Source organism: Triplophysa dalaica, chromosome 6 (assembly GCF_015846415.1).
Source record: "Triplophysa dalaica isolate WHDGS20190420 chromosome 6, ASM1584641v1, whole genome shotgun sequence".
NCBI lineage: Eukaryota > Metazoa > Chordata > Actinopteri > Cypriniformes > Nemacheilidae > Triplophysa > Triplophysa dalaica.
In genome coordinates, this window is record NC_079547.1 from 6,863,620 (window position 1) to 6,883,843 (window position 20,224).

The 20,224-nt window shown below is 38.0% G+C and overlaps 2 protein-coding genes across 9 annotated transcripts in view; one reads left to right on the forward strand and one right to left on the reverse strand.

The window, feature by feature from the left end:
- Positions 1-20,224, forward strand: part of tmtops2a (teleost multiple tissue opsin 2a) — a 25,078-nt gene continuing 4,854 nt past the window's right edge. Inside the window, exons 1-3 of the mRNA XM_056750563.1 lie at positions 1-370; positions 16,400-16,725; positions 17,421-17,654. Coding sequence (XP_056606541.1) covers positions 1-370; positions 16,400-16,725; positions 17,421-17,654 — 930 coding nt within the window. The remainder of the gene's footprint in view (positions 371-16,399; positions 16,726-17,420; positions 17,655-20,224) is intronic.
- st6gal2b (ST6 beta-galactosamide alpha-2,6-sialyltranferase 2b) overlaps positions 17,288-20,224 on the reverse strand; it is a 20,504-nt gene continuing 17,567 nt past the window's right edge. For all 8 annotated transcript variants that reach the window (XM_056750555.1, XM_056750561.1, XM_056750560.1 and 5 more), the window contains one exon: positions 17,288-18,999. In XM_056750555.1, the coding sequence (XP_056606533.1) occupies positions 18,752-18,999 (248 nt within the window). In that variant the 3' untranslated portion in view covers positions 17,288-18,751. The remainder of the gene's footprint in view (positions 19,000-20,224) is intronic.

The following is a 20,224-nucleotide window of genomic DNA, read 5'->3' on the forward strand; positions in this document are numbered from 1 at the left end:
ATGTTTTATGAAGGGGCTCATCTAAATTCTTCTTCTAACGGGACCGATGAGGACTTACTGTCTCCGCAGCATCTGGAGTGGAGCGACACTCCTGCTGAGCGACTGTCACGGACGGGGCACAATGTGGTCGCCGTTATTTTGGGATCTATAATGATTTTCGGTTTCCTGAACAATTTAGTCGTTCTTGTTCTCTTTTGTAAATTCAAAACTCTGCGGACTCCCGTGAACATGCTCCTGCTTAATATCAGCGTGAGTGACATGCTCGTGTGTCTGTTCGGCACCACGCTCAGCTTCGCTGCAAGTGTCCGCGGCCGGTGGCTGGTGGGGAGACACGGGTGCATGTGGTACGGCTTCGTCAACTCCTGCTTTGGTGAGTAAAGTGAGCAAAAAAACAAGGTTGCAAAGGTTTATAGCAATTGTCATCGGATTTCGGACTCATTTCAGTAGAAATGAAGCTGCACAGGTTACATTAGTAGAGACATTATGAATGAAACGAGTAGAGAATTAAACTTCTATTTGATTTCTTCGGCACCTCATTTGTTTTAGATTACAATTATGTCGGTATCTAAATGTTTTATGTAATCCTTTGTTTTAGTAGTTTTAGTACATCTGAAGTATTTACTGATTATTTGTAAGCTGTTTATTATGATGTTGTTAAATATTCCCCATGGTCTATGGAGCATATTGTTAAGAAAAGTAATAAGTGTTAATATTAGATTAGATTCAACTCTACTGTTATTTCACATGTACAAGAACAAGGCAACGAAATTTCAGCAAGTGCAGGATATACAGCGGTTGCATAGGTGCAGGAAAAAACTGTATGATGGAAGTAGTTTACAGATGGGCATGTACAATGAATATTATATACAGGTGGCTATTACTATAAATAGGAAATTTACAGATGGGTATATACAATGATAAGTTATAGCAGTTATAACAGCATAGTGCAATGCAGAGTAGTGCTGAAGAAGGTGTACAGACGCTATCTAAGTAACAGTGCAGTGGAAGATGTTATTGCATATTTAGTTAAAGTACTGGAGTGGAAAGATGCATGCGTAAACAGTAGGTACTAGAATGAACAGTTGGCAGAGCAAATGAGCTGGTAGTGCAAATTATCATATATGCTATGTGTAGACAGTCCAGTAGAGACAGAACTTTCCAGTAGTGCAAATAACAAGACTTAGGTGTGCAGTGAGGGGGGAGAGCAGAGTGAAGAGGTTATGAGGGCAGTGGAATCACCAAGGGATAGAGTTCAATAAAGAGACAGCTCTGGGGGAAAAAAGCTAATGTGAAGATATTATGGCATTATATTTGTCACTTTGCAACTTTTTTGCCTTTAATAACAACAAATATTGTCTAGAACTATTAAAAGATGATAGAAATGTGTCGAAGGGAATGTAATGTTCAAAAATACGATACATAACTTTATATATAGGCTTCTGTTTAGAAGAGATTTAGAAGTCAAATCAAATATCTATCAAATTAATGCATTACGTGAGGTTGTAAAAAATAAAAAGTAGCTCAGTGGTAAGAGCATTGCGTTAACAACACAAGGTTGTGGGTTCGATCACAGGGGATTGCAAATACCTATGTAAAATGTATAGGATAAAGCAATGTAAGTCGCTTTGGATAAAAGCGTCTGCCAAATGCCTAAATGTAAATGTAAATTTAAATGACAAAATAATCCTATGGAAAGATGAAATCAAAGGTACACAAAAATACATAGTTAAAACAATGAATACCAAATAATACGTATTAATTAGAAATGTCAGTAGCTACTGTACATGTATCCTAATGCTAGGCTGCACACTGCAACATCTGGTACATGAAACAACACAAGGGTAACATTTAACTTATTTGAGAAGGATATACCGTATTCATGCTCATCACAAGACAAGAAATCTACTGTAAATGTGACAAATGATCAGACATCGCAAACATAATTATTTATGTGGGAAAAGTGGGCATATTTGTAAATTTAAAGGGGTAGTGTGAGATTTTTACGAGGATCTATTGACAGAAATGCAATATAATATACAAAACTATTTCTTCGGAGGTGAATAAAGCAGGCGTGCAGATGGCATTGGGGACGGGTGGAACAAGGCCCCCTCAGATTACAATCCGCCCCTCTCACTCTCCCTACGACAAACATCTGTAAATATGAGGATAAATCCGTGTTACAGCTATTCACATTAGCCTAAGTAGCGATACAATAATACACAATAATAATCTACCCATCACCATTACTTTGAATCCACCTTCTCACTATACCCTGTTCTGTTGTAAATAAACACACACGATGGTGCTGCCAATGACATTCACGTTCTCTGTGCTCTCTGTGTGCTGCAAGCCTGCTACAACTCCTGACCCTAGGGTCCTATGATGAGCTGTTAGCTGTCTCCATTGTGCCTGTAGTAGAGGTAACAATAGTGATCACATGTCATCTTCTGCTGAGCTGGTGATTTTGATGAGTTGGTGAACTGAAAGAAATGGACTGCACAACTGCCACATAAGCCAATGAAGAAACAAAAAAAAATGTAACCATAGGATGTAAGTATCCTATGCCTGTTGATTTTTTTCAGATCATGTGGCAGATTAGTTTTGTTTTTTATTTTGTATAGCCAGTCTTTTGCACTTAGCAAACACAGCAAAACGTGAAGAGCATGACTATGCAATTAGGTGAGTGGACAGAGGCAAATAGCGAATTAACACAAAAAGAATGGTTGGATAAATAAAAAAAATTGTCAGGAAATGATGTTTTATCTGGACTTGGACGACTAAATAAGTGTTCATCTAACCGAATGTACTGTGTAAGTTGACTGGACAGGTAAATTTACTGATGTGTTAGCCACATATAAAATGAAAAAAATATTATATTAAGTAAATTAGTGTTGTACAAGGTTAATGCAAGCCACAAATAAAGCCTATAGCCTTTTTGACACGCCCTTATAGCTGTAAATCATGTTTTTGTTATACGGAGGATATAGATCTTCACGCCTGATAGTTCATGTTTACAAAATCATGTTTATGCCTGCTCTGAAATTAAGGGCTATGGAAAACATGGATGTTAAGTTTAGTAACACATTATTTGAAAAAGCTATTTCTAATCTATAAATTGCAACCAACTTGTAATTTACACTTTAAAATAGTTTTTGAGTTATTCTTAGACTTGTGAAATAATGACCAACCAATAATTTAGTAGTTTTAGTCAGAATTCTCTGGAATATGTTGTATTTTTTTTTTAAATCTTATTGGGGTATTAAGGAGCAATTCTCAATCCTCTCGGACCCCCACTCTGCATATTTTGTATGCCTCTCCTACCGCTTCGGAGGTTTGTTCAATATGCCCTTAAGAGCCCTGCTAACTAAACATCACTAGATATTCTGCCATAATTCCAGTTTGAAATGGGCGTATATGTTCCATCCAAAGGGCACTAAGCATGACTGCACAAATCTCAAGATTACGGTTAAATAACCCTTCAAACTTGCGTAGTAGGTTTTGTCTGTGTGAGGACACTGTATTCGTGTTCTTAAATTAACTTCAGCCGATTTCAGTGAGTAGAGAGCAATGAACACTGTTCAGGCAGCACGTCAATCGGAACGATTCATTCATTGAGCTCTCTTCTAACGAGCTGGTGATTTACATCAGGTGTGTTAAACAAGAGAGAGACACAAAATATGCAGAGCGGGGATCTGCGAGGACCAGGATTGAGAACCGCTGGTATAGAGGGTCGTCTGAAATTTTACGATTTAAAATGTTAACATTGACCTCCTGGTCTGCAGGCAATACAGTGAGACAATTCAGGTGAGGATCTGCCGTTTCTGTGTTTTTACTGCTCTAAATACTTTAAGATAAGGAAACCAACACAAGCCAAAAGTATAGACCCAGCTTTTGACATTTCTAGATTTAAAAACTGGAAATGAGCACTTGAAAAATGTTCCATGCATGAGAAATCAGAGGGTCACAACGTTGCTGTTACAACTGCTGCCTATGAAAACAGGCCTGTTACTACACAGTTGAGCAGTACAGTCAGGACACAACCAGCAGGAAACAGAGCTAACCAGTTAAAATAATAGGGGGTGAGATGTTTCTGGCGAGGCAGGGATTGGCTTTAAGGGGGCATGAACATCAGGGGGTCATCTTGAGGAGCTTCTAAAATACAAAGCTGAAGATGATACATCATTTACTAGGTGGTTATCTGCAAAGAGGGGGGTGCACACATCTTGGGATTGTCCAAATGACTGAAACTGCACACTTTGAGGGAATTTTAAGGAGGCAGAAGACAGGTGTGACAATCTGTCTCTAGAGCCCATTGTTCCACCATGCACACATAGGACTTGGAAGTCCAATTAGCCATGTTTAAAAACAAGTACAACATCAGCACAACTGCAGATGTGTGTGCATGCTCTGAAAGAAATTCCCCATGAAGACCGAGGCCTATTTGATCAGGTAGAGACATTAGTATGATTGTTGATGGTGGTGCCCATATCATATGCTGAGACAGAGCACAGTTTTAGTGGGTTATCCAGATTGAAATCATGGTTGCGATCAACCATAACACAAAAAAGACTCAATGGCATTGCTGTGTGCCATATTCACCGAGAGAGGCTTGACAAACAGGACAGACAAGAAATTGCCAAGCAGTATGTTCAGGGTAACGAAAGGAGAAGAGATGGTTTTGGGTCCTTCACTGAGGAAATTTGTTTGGATGCACTAGAGGGAATTTCTAATACTCAGTATACTTATTTTTAATTATGTAAATATGTTGTTTTAGTTGTTGTTGAATTTAATTTTAGAATTATTATTTTATTTTTTTGCACATAGGATCTTTGCTTTTTTGTTCATAATGACAGAATTTGTATGCTGAGATAAGTAAATGTTTAAATAAAACATATTTAGCAGAAGGCATGAAGTTTGATGGGTGATTTGCATTCTATAAAAATAATCCCCCAGTTAAAAAATCCCATCTGCGCCCCTGGTATAAAGACCTTACATAATGAACCGTTATGTTTTTATGACATTAGAATAAGCTATTTCTATCTACAGAGCAAGCCTACATACATTGAATTCGCTGCCATGTTTTGTACAATAGCTCTAAACGGACAAACAACTCTACAAAGCGCGTTTCCTTTTCATCGCTGTCTACCCGGCGGTATAGTCCAGTTTTCCCCTGACTTTACAAAGGGAAGAAAACGTTTACTAACTTACTCCTAACTGTTATCTTACTGTCAGATCAAACGCCTTCAACAGCGTTGCTATAATACTGCAATACAAGCATGAAATACTTAGCTTTATTTTAGACCATGCAAATAATAATGCAAATTAATAAAATAAGCGAAGTGACTGCTATAAATCTCACTCTAGACCTTAAAAGGTCCAGTGTGTCATTTTTTGGGAGGATCTATTGACAGAAATAAAATATACATAACATGTCTTCAGAGGTGTATAAAGACTTTACATAATGAAGTGTTATGTTTTTATTTGAGCTATATCTACATACACCACATCTTCCCGTGCATTGAATCTTCATGGTGTTTCTTTAGCCATACGCAGACAAACTTCTCTGCAGAGTGTTCCGTAAATGTTATCTCCTTTAGCAAAGAAGCAATAACATGACATCTTAGTCCAGTGCAGATACCGCAGTGCTTCGAAAGGGATAGGTAAGCCGTTGGTTGCATTTCGCAATCTAAATTTCATATACTGGAACTTTAAAACAAATGTTTATTGACATCTCTTTCAATTCTGTCAGGAACTGTCACGACCAGGGTGTGACAGCGCGCAGAAAAACCCAAGTGCAGGGCAACGGTGGTAGGGAAGACAATACTTTATTAACAGGGACAAAACAAAACACCCACAATGGGGTAAAACACGGACAAGACAAATACAAAACTGAAACATAAACACTTCCCATGGTGGGGATAAAACGAGGGTATAAAATGACAAGACTATGATTAGACAGGAACCAAACTAAAAACAAACATGACACAACGTCGAACTATCTAGAACACAAATTAAACAAGGCAGGGTAAACAGACATGCGGGATCAGGAACAATATTACCAGGGTAGGAACATGATAAATTGGTAATTTTCACAAGACTCACGAGGTAGTAGCACGACGAACAACGTAGTACGAATGAGCACAGAACAATAGACACGAGGGCATCTTAAAGGGTAACTAACAAGAGAGATAACAATTGGCAGGTGTGGGTAATGAAACAGGCCGGAAGCTAAAAGAGAGAATGAGAGAGGCGGCTATGGACGAGACCGGAGAGAATCCATATTAAGTCGTGACAGACAATAATATAATAATATGCTTCTCTCAACACAAAATGTGAGGTTCTGTCATGATCCGTTAACCAAACCAAGAAAGACATGGCATGATGAGGCAGAATCATGACAGAGTCACTCAATAATATCTTGATTTGAAAAGAGCATGGTTAGCAACAAAACTGAGCAGATTTAATTTCATAATATAATACATAATATAAACATTTTCTTATTGACGCAGCCCAAATTTTGGTTAAAAATGCAAGACAATATCATTTGTATATTGTAGGCCTATATGCATGAAATTCATTCTTGCAGCTACTGTAGTTTCTTTGGCTAATGGAGATTTCACATGTCTATTAAAAAGACCAAAACAAGTCATGGGCTGTTAGTTAGAGATAAAGGCTTCTACACATTTTAATGTAACTCAACTGTCCTGCACGTAGGCATATAACGTCTATTTTGAGCAAAACTGGAAATTCCAGGAATGATTCCTGTCTCTCGTATATTCTCTATCTTTCTTTCTTACTCACACTTGCACATTATACATTGTAAGTACTTTCCATAGACATGATGAGTTTTAAACAAACTCTTTATTCTATCCCCTACCCCTTAACATCACATTTTCATATAAACATTAATAAGTTTGATTTAAGAGCAGTTTTTCTCATAGGGACCAAAATTTTCCCCACAAGCTTAAAAAAAATATTAGTACTAGCATACATTTTAGAGCTTATCTGGACCACACACACTCAGTCTTTAAATGAAGATATTTCATAGATTTCATATACTGTAATTAAATAGAAAATTATAAACCTGTATACATCAGTCCATTTTAGGCATACAAGATTAGAAACATTTTAGGATCTTAATTGGTGAAAAAGTTAAATGTTCTCAGAAGTGCTTTAGGCCTCCCTAATTTCTACAACTTAAGCAGAAGTTTTTATCATTTCACCCATCATCACACTGTTTCACTCCACATTTTATAAAACAATCATGATGCAACTTTCTATATTATTAAAATGGGTAATTGTTGGTGTGGCATTAAATTACAATGAAGGCACGCACTGTTTATCAGTGTTAATAATGACCGAGAAGCTGACATTTAGTAGACTTAAAGTTAAGTGGTCTGTGTTTTTTTTCATGTCACTTGTATTATAAAAGTTGCAAATTGATCGATCATGTGCTAGAAAATACTTTTTAATGAATAGAAAAGCAAGTAGAAAGGTATGGTTTAATTATAGGATATGTTACAGGTCTTAGTCTAGAAAAATAAAGTGATATAATCTGGTTTAATGTAAGGCCTTTCATTAGTTGAATAAATTAATAATTTATGCCCTGATCGGAAAATTACAGTATTCTTAATTAATACTTATATGTTTTTTTTGTTATGCTCTTTCATATAGTTCGGTTGATGAATACTAAAGTATTGCTTGTTTTAGTTTGATTGAAAAACAATAAATTATTATTTTGATTTCTATTGAGCGTCAGATAACAGACCTAAAATCACCCCTGCAAGTCACTGTTTGACATGCTTCACTATGTCACAAGGAGTAACCAGGCGAGAAGCAGATCCATATGCAGTTAAGATTTAATCAACTCAAAACAGAGTAGGCCTACACCAAAATAAAAGAACAAAGAAACAAGGGGCAAAAGTATTCGGAACATACATGAACCAAAACACAGAAACAACTACTGACAAATGACAAGTGACACAAAAGTGTGTATAGGACAGAACCAAACAGGGAAACAAGACACACCTGGGAGCAAATCAATATGGAACCAATGAACAAAAGAATTGCAACGGACTACACAGGAAACAGGAAGTTACAAAATAACTTAAAAACTTAAAAAAGTTATAGCCCAAACTTCACCCACAAAGCAAATGTTAAACTTTAAACTACAGTTTTATGTGTAACTGCCCTGTCCTCTGAATATGTCACTGATATTAATTCATGCTTGATAAAATCCCAGCTAAAAAGGTTTTTCTTAAAGTCTGCAATAAGAACGATTAATGAGGTCATATAAATCATTTGCCTCAGTAAATTATCATAGTTTCATCTCTTGGGTGATTTAAATGTGTGTCAAATGTTCTCTATCTAATTTAGACTTTGCAGCATGGAAAAAACAGCTGGCACAATGTAGTTATAAAATACACTTACTTTTGAGGTGTTTAAGTGTAAGAATCGCAGGGACACACATGCTGAAAAACTACACTACCCACATGAATTACGTTCAATGACTTGAGTTATAAAAGCGAATTTTGTTTGTTTAGTATTAGGAACAATTTTGTAAAGAGCCCCAAATGAACCAGAATATTTGGGAATTTAAGGTTTTGTCAAGAGCGAAATATCTCTCTTTTATTAACTGTGATAGTGAACCTATTTGTATGTGTGAGAGAGAGAGGTGCTTATTATCCATGTTAATCTCAATTTGAGCTTTACTCATGTTGAGACTCTTTTGAGGACCCTCTTTAGTGCCGAAAGACTTGATATAAAGACCTTTGAAGATTAGAACATGCTGTCCTGGTAAAGCCGGGTAAGGAGTGATTTGGGAACATTGGGAATTAGTACCTTGGGAAATGATTGTATAACACATCCCTTCTCGCCTAAGTCTGAGGAACTTCAGATCTTCAGCCAAAAAACACAGGTACATCATGGATCTTTTTCCCGGCCAAAACTCTTTGCTTTTTATTCAAATTCATTATTAAACATTTTGTATTTCTTTTACATACACTGACCAAAATTATACACTTTTGACACAACATCTCGTTCCTTTCACAGAAGTTACAGGCATAACCGATATGTTTTCTGCAAATAAATGCTAAAAACATATTTTTATGTAGAATTTGGGAGAAATTTCTTCACTAGTTTATAGAATGAAACAATGATAATTTTACCTAAACACGTACAGGTGGCTACTTATAAATCCAACCCCTTGCAAAATTATGGAATCGCCAAACCCTGATGATGTTCATCCTGCCTGGCAATTTTCTCCCCAAATTAAGAAAAAATGGAATTGTTTGATTTTGAAGAAAAATTTATGGAATAACTTGGCAGTAGCGGACCTCAACAAACTGTAAGAAAAAGGGAAGGTAATATACAAGTAAAACAAGGAAGACATCAAAGCCTCAGGACAGAAAACTTAAAGCAATATGCATTGAAAATAGAAAATGCCTAACAAAACAAATGGACAGAAACAAGAGTCAGTGTTTGTGACAGAACTGTGAGAAATCGGCTAAATGAAATGGGATTTGCATACAGAAAAGCCAAACGAAAACCAGCACTAACACCTTAACAGAAGAAAACAAGGTTACAGGCACAAGGCACGCCAAAAACTCATACTATCAGTCCCTTGTCATCCATACTTATTATCTGCGAGGCAAACCCGTGGGTTCAAGACACGTGACCTTTTTGGCATGGGCGCCATCTTGAGGACCTAGCTCAGCCTCTCCGTAATAGAGATTCTATGATGACATCAGATCCGAGTCCACAGTTTTTGTAATTCTTTCACTCTGTTAAACAGATCCTGTCCATAGATTAATAAACCATACCATACTGTGCCCTCAGTTTTTGTGAATAGTACCATTCATTTTTTAAATCCGTTCAACAAATACAACAACTGTGCTACCACTTTCACCATCCATCCCCACAGTTCCCACAGTTTTGCAAAACGTTTTATTTTTACCGTGAATTTTTTATGTCTTACATTACATTTATAAAAATGTATTATAGAAATGAGAATTTCAAGAAACTAGACTCAATTAATGTATATTATTATGTTCATAATTAATTATCTCAATATTAAGTAAAGAAGCAAACATATTTTTTGAATAATTCCCTGTTTATTAATAAAAAACAGTTTTTAATGGTATTGGCATTTTGCCTTATTTTCAATAGAAAAACATAAACTTTTACAAAGAACATTTCCTTAAAGGCCTATGCGAATATGGCAAAAATCATAATTAGCCTACAGTATTTATTACTTTTCTTGATATTAATTTTGATATTAGTTTAGATTTTACTTTGAAGTCTGTTAAAAATGTTTCATAACTTTCTGTAAAGTAAATGAATGGTGTATTTTATCATAAAAATCCAAAACAAACTGGACCTGAAATGTGTCATTATATTTGTAAGGAATCAAAAGCGTGAGCACAGTTTATGAATGTATTTTTAGGTACAGATTTCAGAAATTAACCAAAGGAATGAATGAAAAGAATTGATGCCACGGATTTGCAGGGCATGTTTTTTTCCTCCAACAGAAACCTCACAGGGTCCGTACGAGGATATTGTAAAACATGAACCCATTGCTTTTATTTGCTGTTATAAAGGTAGACGCATGTTGTAGTACGGTCCTCCAAATGGTGGCTGCACCGCTGTGTGACGTCACATGAAACCCACGAATAAAGACTGTATCAAGAAATCGAACAATTTCACCAGTCACTTTACTATATAGGGTTGCATGTCAGAAAAGGGATAGGGGGTTGGCAATCATTACATCACCAGTGATTGCACATGCTTACATTGACATTTTGGACACTTCAAGGCTCCATCTTCCAAAACTGATCTGTCAAACGCATTCAAGAAAGCTGGAACCAGAATGATGAAAAATATTGTTTTTCATTAGTAAAGTCCATGCCTCAAAGAATCCAGGCTGTCATTAAAGCCAGAGGAGGAGCAACCAAGTACTAGTGATTTTTGTTTAATCCATAATTTTTTCCTCTACTTAATTTGGAGAGAATTAATTTAATTTCAATGAATGTTTCACAAAGGTGTAACAGAACAACTCGGAAACAGATGGTAAGTAAAACTGGATGTTTTTTCACAAATAATGATTCTAAACAGCAGGTAAGTGGAGTTTACAGGTTTATGGGTTCAACTGAATGTTAAAACTGTCCTTGTGTTTACAGGTGATGGGTATCCTGTAAGCAGGACTAGGATATCCATTGGAGCACACACCTCGGTGATGTAACTGGAGAAAGACTTGGAGTGGAGCTGGAGGGAGATCTTGGAGACTGATGAATATACTAGAGGAAAGTTCAGGTAGAAGATAACTGGAATCGCCTGACTAGAGATACAAGGTCAGTAACATCACGGGTAAGAGTCTGAATCACTTGCAAGGCCAGGCGCAGACTAAGCGTGAGGTTTGTGCTTATATGCTGGGCTGGTGATGACTGTCATGAGGTGCAGGTGAGTCCAATTAGAATTCGGATGATGGTGCTCGTGATGGTTGTGAGGGAGCCTGGCAGATCCGTAAAAGTAGCCCTCCTCCACAACCCCTCCTGAGTACAGAGGACCACGCAGTCATGGTGGCTGTTGATTTCCCCGTGGTGCTGGCCTGCTGGGATGAGACTGGTGGTAATGAGGCCAGTAGAGTCAGGTCAAGGATATCATCTCTGGGTACCCAAGATTGTTCCTCCGGGCCCTAGCCCTCTCAGTCAATGAGGCATTCCAGTTTGCCACCACAACGACGGAAGTCTAGGATCTCTTTTACAGAGTAGGTGGTTTCTTTTGGCTAGCCAGGCTCGGAGGAGAGATCAGACTGGGGTGAGTGATAGGGTTTCAATAGGGATACATGAATGGCTGGGTGGATGCGATATGAGGTGGGTAGTTTGAGCAAGTATATGACTGGGTTAACGGATGATTGGGAAGGGACCAATCTGAGCCATAACTTTCAGCTGAAAAGCTTCATCCTGATGTCTCTGGTGGAGAGCCAAAGCTTTTACCCTCGATGGTGCTGCGGGGTCTCCTCCCGCCGGGCTTTCGCCTAGATCTTTTGGCGGTGTATGGCCCTATGGAGCTGATGGTGAGCTTCATCTCAGACCCTCTCTCCATCCCGAAACCAGTGGTTCACAAAAGGTACCTCCGTAGGATTCGCAGACCATGGGAACCTACTTTGGGGCTGAAAGTAGGGTTGGCAAAGGGCTGTTTGTGCATACTCTGCCCAACTGAGGAACTGGTTCCCCACATGGTGACCATGACAGAAGATTCATAGGAAACTCCCAATCTCCTGGGCCCAGTTTTTTCAAAAGTAATCCAGTGGGATTTCGGATGGCAGATTGGATCAAATCTTGGAAATGGGTTTTTCAAAAATAAAAGAGGGATTCCGAACTAAGATCATCCTGATCCCATCAGAAGGATGGATTCAGTTGTGATTTTTCAAACCAAATAACATCAGAGAGGTTATTTTTAAGTGAATGATCACAAAATCAATGTTTACTGATGATATATACATCATATAACGTTCCTCAGCTACAAAAAACGATGGTGACAGCTTTGAGTTGCTTCTGAAACGGGAAACCGAAAGAGCAAAAGTACAAATTGAACTAGGTTAAGAACAAATCATGCTTACCCAACTGCAGCAGAAAAAAACTGCAGACGGAGATACTAAAGGCAGAGATGGAAAGAGGTGGTATCTGTCATGTAAAGGATTTTTGGAAAGTATTGTTTTGTTTTGTTATTTAACATTATAACAAAATAAGGAATGTAAAATGTTTCTGTTTATAACAGTATTGCTGTTTCTCACAATTAAAACCAACAATGGCTATATGTGGCATTTTGCCTACCCGGTATTTTGCCTACCTGTTGTTCTTTACTAAGCCAGTAGGCTACACTGTTGGTTCCGTTTAAGGCTCTGGTAAACAGGATTTGATAATCCTGAAATTTAGTATTTGGATCACAGTGATCCAATCCAATGTTCCTTGAAAAAACTGGCATAAAAGTAAAATGGATCAGCTGATCCTGGATAGCAAAACATGGGATTTCCAAATCCGTATAAATTTTTTCCATTCCATTCCATTTTCTACCGCTTATCCGAACTACCTCGGGTCACGGGGAGCCTGTGCCTATCTCAGGAGTCATCGGGCATCAAGGCAGGATACACCCTAGATGGAGTGCCAACCCATCGCAGGGCACACACACTCACTCATTCACTCACGCACTCACACCCTACGGACAATTTTTCCAGAGATGCCAATCAACCTACCATGCATGTCTTTGGACCAGGGGAGGAAACCGGAGTACCCGGAGGAAACCCCCGAGGCACGGGGAGAACATGCAAACTCCACACACACAAGTCAGAAGCGGGAATCGAACCCCCAACCCTGGAGGTGTGAGGCGAACGTGCTAACCACTAAGCCACCGTGCCCCCCCCCCCGTATCAATTTGACTGGGCCCTGGATTTTACTCTCAGTCTGTCCATTCACTTGAGGGTGGTAACCTGAGGATGGACTCAGTCAAACCCAGGAGTGAGAAAAAGGCATGCCACACCCTTGAAATGAATTACAGTTCATTTTCGGAAAATGTGTCCTCTGGGATACCAAAATGCAAGAAAACACACTAGAAGAGGAGATCGGATTTCTCCATGGATGTGGGCAGTGCGTTGTGCAGAATTAAACAACATGATTTGGAGAATCTATCAACCACTACAAATATACAAGTGTTACCAGCATGGGCGCCGTAAAGGGGTTGAAGGTTAGGACTATTCTAAGGGCCCAGGCTGATTTAGGGCCCAGGAGAGCAGACCCCCTTTTTATTTTCCTATTTGTAGGTTGCCCAGAAATTTGGTTTCCATAGGGCCCAGAATTTCTGGCGGCACCCCTGGTTACCAGATGGAGGGAGACACCTGTGGATACACGGTCAAGAGAGACTGTTCACTCCAACCACTGGTGGAAGAACATTGGAGAAACATATCCGTTGCAAACCTCCACGGAAGTAGGGCCCTGGAGTTGCCATGGGACTTGTGATGACTGATAGCAAAGCAGCAATGTCGACTGTCCTTGTATTTACAGGTGATTGAGATCGCAAACGCAAGGCTAGGATATCAGTGGGAGCACACACCTCAGTGAGGAAGCTGGAGAGACTTGTCAACGAGCTGGAGACAGATGAATTTACTCAAGAAGTGTTCAGGTAGGAGATAACTGGAGTCCAAACACACTGACTAGGGGCACAAGGTAAGTAACAGAATGGTTAAGACTCTGTTTCACTTGCGAGACTAGACTGACATTGAGGTGTGTGCTTATATGATGGGCTAGTGATAACTGTTATGAGGTGTAGGTGAGTTTAATAGAGTGGTGACTGCTTATGACATAAGTGCACAATGAGGGAACAGATAAAAGACACTCACAGAGACATCCATGAGCTGATTTTAAACCACTATAGGTGAGAAGACAAAATAGGGATCCAAATTGCGACTTTCCTTTAAAGATTCTGTCGCTAATGGGTTTACGTGCCATATAGCTGTAGTAATATTCTCTAAAAGAAACATTTACCGTGTGACAGCTTGAAAGCCACATGAGTAATTTATGTGTCATTCAATTTCTTTTTGTGACATAAGCTAAGCTGTAAATTTTTTATGATTATTTTTTCTACTCTTTGTTACAGAAGATGGATCCTACAGAAAATTGTTAGGCTCATCAAAGCAGCTATTTCCAACAGTGAATAAATCAATAGTTCATCCATAAGGGCTGTGTCCACCGAGGCGTTTACACTTGTGGCTGACGTGTTTTTTCAATTGTTTTCAACGGAGACGGCAAGCTTTTAAAAAAAGGCATCAGTTGCCTTTTTTTTCGTGCTCAGCGCAGGTGCTATGCATTTTTCCCACGATCATCGCCGGCTATTTCAGCCAAGCTTCTGCCATTTTTAGCCGCGTAAATGCGCCCCGTGGACACAGCCCCAACAGAATTCTCCATCATCATTAACTCACACTTAAATTTCTCCAATCCCATATTTTATTCAATTCTATTTATGAAATTATGCAATAGCTTTTTGTGGGAAGACCAACATTCTTTAACTTCTCCATTCATTTAAAATATTGCATATATCAGGTTTTCTTTAACGAGTCCATCCTAATGGAGCAAAAATAAAGCCTCTTTCCTGTAAGCAATGTCCCACATCTAAAAAAAATCTCCAAAAAGTGTATTGTCCTTCCCTTTTTAGTTAACAGATTTGCATCAGATCATGAGGTACCGTACTTACTGCATCACATTTTAAACTCTCTTTTGAAAGGGACAAGTAAAATATTGAAATGCTCAACTACTAATTTCTATCTCTAACAAATCAGGTACATTTAAACTAAAAGAACTTGAATTCACAAACAAAAAATTCTTTAAAATCTATAGAGATCATTTAGTAGAACTAAATAACAGAAACTCATTCTGTCCTTCTGTAGCTACAGTATGTGCATAACTATCCCAAATTTAGAACAGAATAGAATAGATTTGTATTGTCATTATGCGGCTTTTCAACAAAATTCTGGCTCTCACATGTACATTTAGTAAATGTAAACAATTACAAAGAGAATGTAAACAGCAAATGGGAACAGATAATTTGGTTCAGTTGATTAAATATACAGTATCTTTAGGCATATGTTAACCATTTTTCTAAAATGTTTTGTGAAATCATGGCTAGTGTATAACTATCACATTGTCCTAACCTTATTTTCCAAAGTTTTTAAAGGAATTAAAATGGTAAATCTGGTTTTAAATTCCTGTTGAATATTTGGTCAATGTAAACAGATGTCCGCATTGCATTTTAATTTCTGAATGATGAAGAAGTCTCTATTTCTACATAATATGAATGACCTTATTAAATGGTCCCAGTCAGAAAATTCCCACACTTGCCCCTTTGAATAATATCAGAATAAAAACTATACGCTAAAGACCAAGTGTTCTGAAAACAGAAAAGTAATGTTTCCTTTTTTTGTGTGGAGGTCATTTTCAGTATTTATTTCATAAATCATACTATTGCTTTGACATTAAGTTGTTCTCTGGGGTTGCAAAGCAAACAAAGCAGACTTTTAAAGGTAATTTCCTTCCTACAATGGCAACTTTTCCTTTTTTTCAATTGAATTGATGTATATAGCCATCTATTAAGTATAAACAGACCTTAACAAAGTATTTCATTAGCCTACATGATTGCTTATTTACTCAATAATGATTGCTTTGTTTTCAAAGTGATTTGTTTGCATGAATTAATAAGCATTTACAAAAAAAGATTACTTTTGGATGCGTTTGCATAGTCTCTGTGATTTTTTTATTGTGTAGAAAAACATAACATAGCAAAAAAAAAACAATGCTGGACAACTAAATAGGTTCCCATTTCTCTCTGATTTTAACTTTCCCTCTCTTAACAGGTATTGTATCATTGATCTCTCTGGCGATCCTTTCGTATGATCGTTACAGTACTTTAACTGTCTACAACAAGAGGGCCCCAGACTACCGTAAACCACTGTTGGCCGTTGGAGGCTCCTGGCTTTACTCACTCTTCTGGACAGTTCCTCCTCTGCTGGGATGGAGTAGCTATGGACTTGAAGGTGCCGGCACCAGCTGTTCGGTTACATGGACCGCCGACACCCCACAATCACATTCCTATATAATCTCTCTGTTTGTTTTCTGCTTGGGAATCCCCGTGCTGGTAATGGTGTACTGTTACAGTCGGCTCATTTGTGCGGTCAAACAGGTAATTCCACCACAAAATCCCAACTGGTAGTAATAAGATCCATTACTATTAAAGGTTGTGTGTAGATTGTCAAAAAAAACGGGATTAGTTGGTGGGCCAGTCCTGAAACCCTCTACATATGCCTGGAATGCAATACCAATCCTTTTTGGAATGAAAGAATTAATTGTCTCACTGACTCATACCGGCAGTTTTCAAACTAGGTCATGCTACAAATAAGGGTTAAACTGCCGCAATTGGTGTTCGCTTAAAAAACGAAATTTCTAATATGCTACAAATAAGATAAACCCAGCTCTTGTCAGAACAGTTCACCAAAAGCAAATATATGTAAGATCAGAGACATTAAAAAAATCACATCAATAGCCTCCTGGCAGTTTTGGAGCCCACAAAAAATCTGTTGGATGTGTGTGTAAATTCTGTTTAAGACTGCCGTTTTACAGCAAACTGGTAACATTTTGGAGACATGATGGATCCAATGTGAAATTTCATCATTTATGCACTTTATTCAAATGCAGAATTGCAAAGATTTCATAAAGTCTACCCAGGAATAAATTACATTACTAAATCTCAGTGGTTCTTCTAACCAGATTGCAGACTTGCTCTATAGTGAAGCCCGAGTCCATTGAGATCAATGGCTACTTTCAAAATATCTGCTGGAAAAAGTATGAAATCCATTTCAATGTGAATGTTCTCTGCAGGTGGGCCGCATCAGGAAGACGGCAGCGAGGCGGAGAGAGTACCACATTTTATTCATGGTCATCACCACAGTGGTGTGCTACCTCTTGTGCTGGATGCCATATGGGGTAGTTGCAATGATGGCTACGTTTGGACATCAGGGCATCATCACACCCATTGCGAGCGTGGTGCCTTCAATTCTGGCAAAAAGCAGCACAGTCATCAACCCTCTTATTTACATCCTTATGAACAAACAGGTCAGACAACAATTTTCTTAATTATGCACTGAATTATTGGGTATGAAGTGTTAGGAATTACTGCTCTTATACACTGAGAGACACTGAGAAATAGATAATATGTAACATTGTTTCATCAAATACTCATTCATTTCCTTTATTTACACTGTATGAAACTACATTCACAGTAATAAAAACTATTTACCAGCCGTTAGAAATAAAAACATCAGGTACAAAATACATGTTAATATAAAGACAAATAATACCAAAACCAATTAAAATGTAGATTTTTTTCAATACAATAAAAATAGAAAAAAAATTGGCACAGCTTACAAAATTACTTTGTCAAAATATTACAGTAAAATTGTATCGTTTAAAAATATATCTGCCAACATTTTATATTCACAGTAAACAGGTAAGGCGGAAGGAATTCAGTATACCCGTAGTGCAGTTAACAATTCTGCAGCAGAATTCCCTGTGGATATCCAACCTAGATCTACCTAGAATCTAAATCTTTTTATGTGAAAATAATTTAAAATCCAAATTCATTTCCAAATACATTACATTTACATTGCAGATTTATATGCATTTAGAATACCATTACCATGACTTTAAGATAAAAGTTTCATTTTAAAAATACACTACTGTTTAAAGGTTTAGGTTTAGCACACAGTAAGCTTATATGCATATATTCACTTTTTCTTTATAACATTTTTATTTTGAAAATCCTTTTTAGTTTTCATGATTTTACGATTATTCTTGTTTGTTGAAATATGATTAAGCAAGCTAATTATACTAAACTTTTAAAGGCAGTGAGTAATTGCAAATTATTTAATCAGATTACCAATTAATTATATAATGCAGATGAACAAGCTTTAAAGTGGATAATTCCCATCCGGAAAATGGGAATTTTCCTTTTGGAAAGTCATGTCCCGTGAGTGGATAAAGTGTCTGAATTAATTTTTAAGTGTTTTATCCGGATACACTAAGCCTCTCCATTTATTAATCTGAAAACAGTGCTTACAGTACAGAAAATGTTTGACAAAATGAAATAAAATAGTGCAGAAATACATTCAATGGGATGCCATGTGAATGTACTGCACTAGTGAGTCTAATCATCACGTTGGACATGTAATCTTGGAGAAACCTGGCAGAGTGACCTTTCCCTTTTTCCTGAGGTCGTGTTCAGAAGCTGTGCCCATGCGCTTGATGAGCATCTTCTCGTAAATCAGAGGGTGGTACGCCCCGTAGGTGCAGCCATCGTCTTCATACGTCTCATGATAATGGCACAGACTGCTTTGCCTTACAGAAGGGATGTACTCATAGACATCGACTTCCTCACATAGGTTCATCATCACAGTTATACCTGTCAGACAAACACAAAGAAAATAGATCCATCGGTACTAATTTGACTTGACGTTTTATAATCGTATTTGACACTTGAAAGAGCCACATTCCCCAGCTGTGTGTGCTGTTGTCTCCCGTGTTGTATTTTTGTCGATGACCACGCTATCTGCCCGCAGGCTGTAAACATACAGTGCCTGTCAGCACCCTGGCGGGATCAAACAGACAGCCACCTCGCTGCAGAAATGCCCACATGCAGGGAACAGGCGCATCAAAAAGTTCATAGTGCTGTAGTTACACGCAAGTGTGAACATCAGTTGCCTGGATGGGCCGAGACTACTCAGCCAATCACGCATCGGGTCAATTGGGACAGCCAATCACCTGAGACAGTTGGCTTGTTCTGTGACCGCTTCTACAGGTTGTCATGGCAACAAAATGATACAAATGTGTTGTTAGAAGACAAACATTGCATCCATGCACGTGCACACATAGACATAGCTTCTGCTTCCTTGAGAAGAGGTGCCCCTTTTTTATGGGGATTTTTTTATGAATATAACCATAAGTGTGCGTGTTTATGTTTGCGCACAGCTTAAAAAAATCTGAATATCAGGTCGGGACATTTAAAAAGACTGTCAAAATCCGCTGCCTTTCTCCCTTCACGGCCCTGCGCAGGTGCGCACAGCAGTCAGTCAGTGTTTATGATGAAGCACACATGGCACATCGCAGACAGGCACAGCACAGGCAGAGAACCGCAGAAGTGAAGCCCCTCTATTTCACTTGTTTTTGTCTGGGTGTGCAGTGAGTAATGTTAAAAATATTAAGCTACCATTGACTCAAATTTACAGCTTATTATCCAAAAGATAAAAGCAAAATATGAGTTATATGTCTTGCTTGTAACTCCTGAGCTACCATGTAATAAGTTAGCTAAAGTTTAGCTTACACAGCCTCACTCAAATCTGGCTCGTGAGATCCACTTTCTTGACAAACAAGTTTAGCCCTGACTCTAATAGAACATACCTGAACAAGCATAACCAAGGGCTTAATTCAGCGCTGCGCAGATTCACTCTGTCCTTAAGGACAGCAAGAGACCAGATTAGGCATTAGTAATTAAAATGATTTTCATACATTTAATGCAAGGCATTGCAGATGAGTAGGATAAACAAAATAACTAAAGCATATCACCACAGAACTTCCCCAGTTATTAGTTAATGACTTAAATCTAGATTATTTTCCCTTTGAATGTTGTT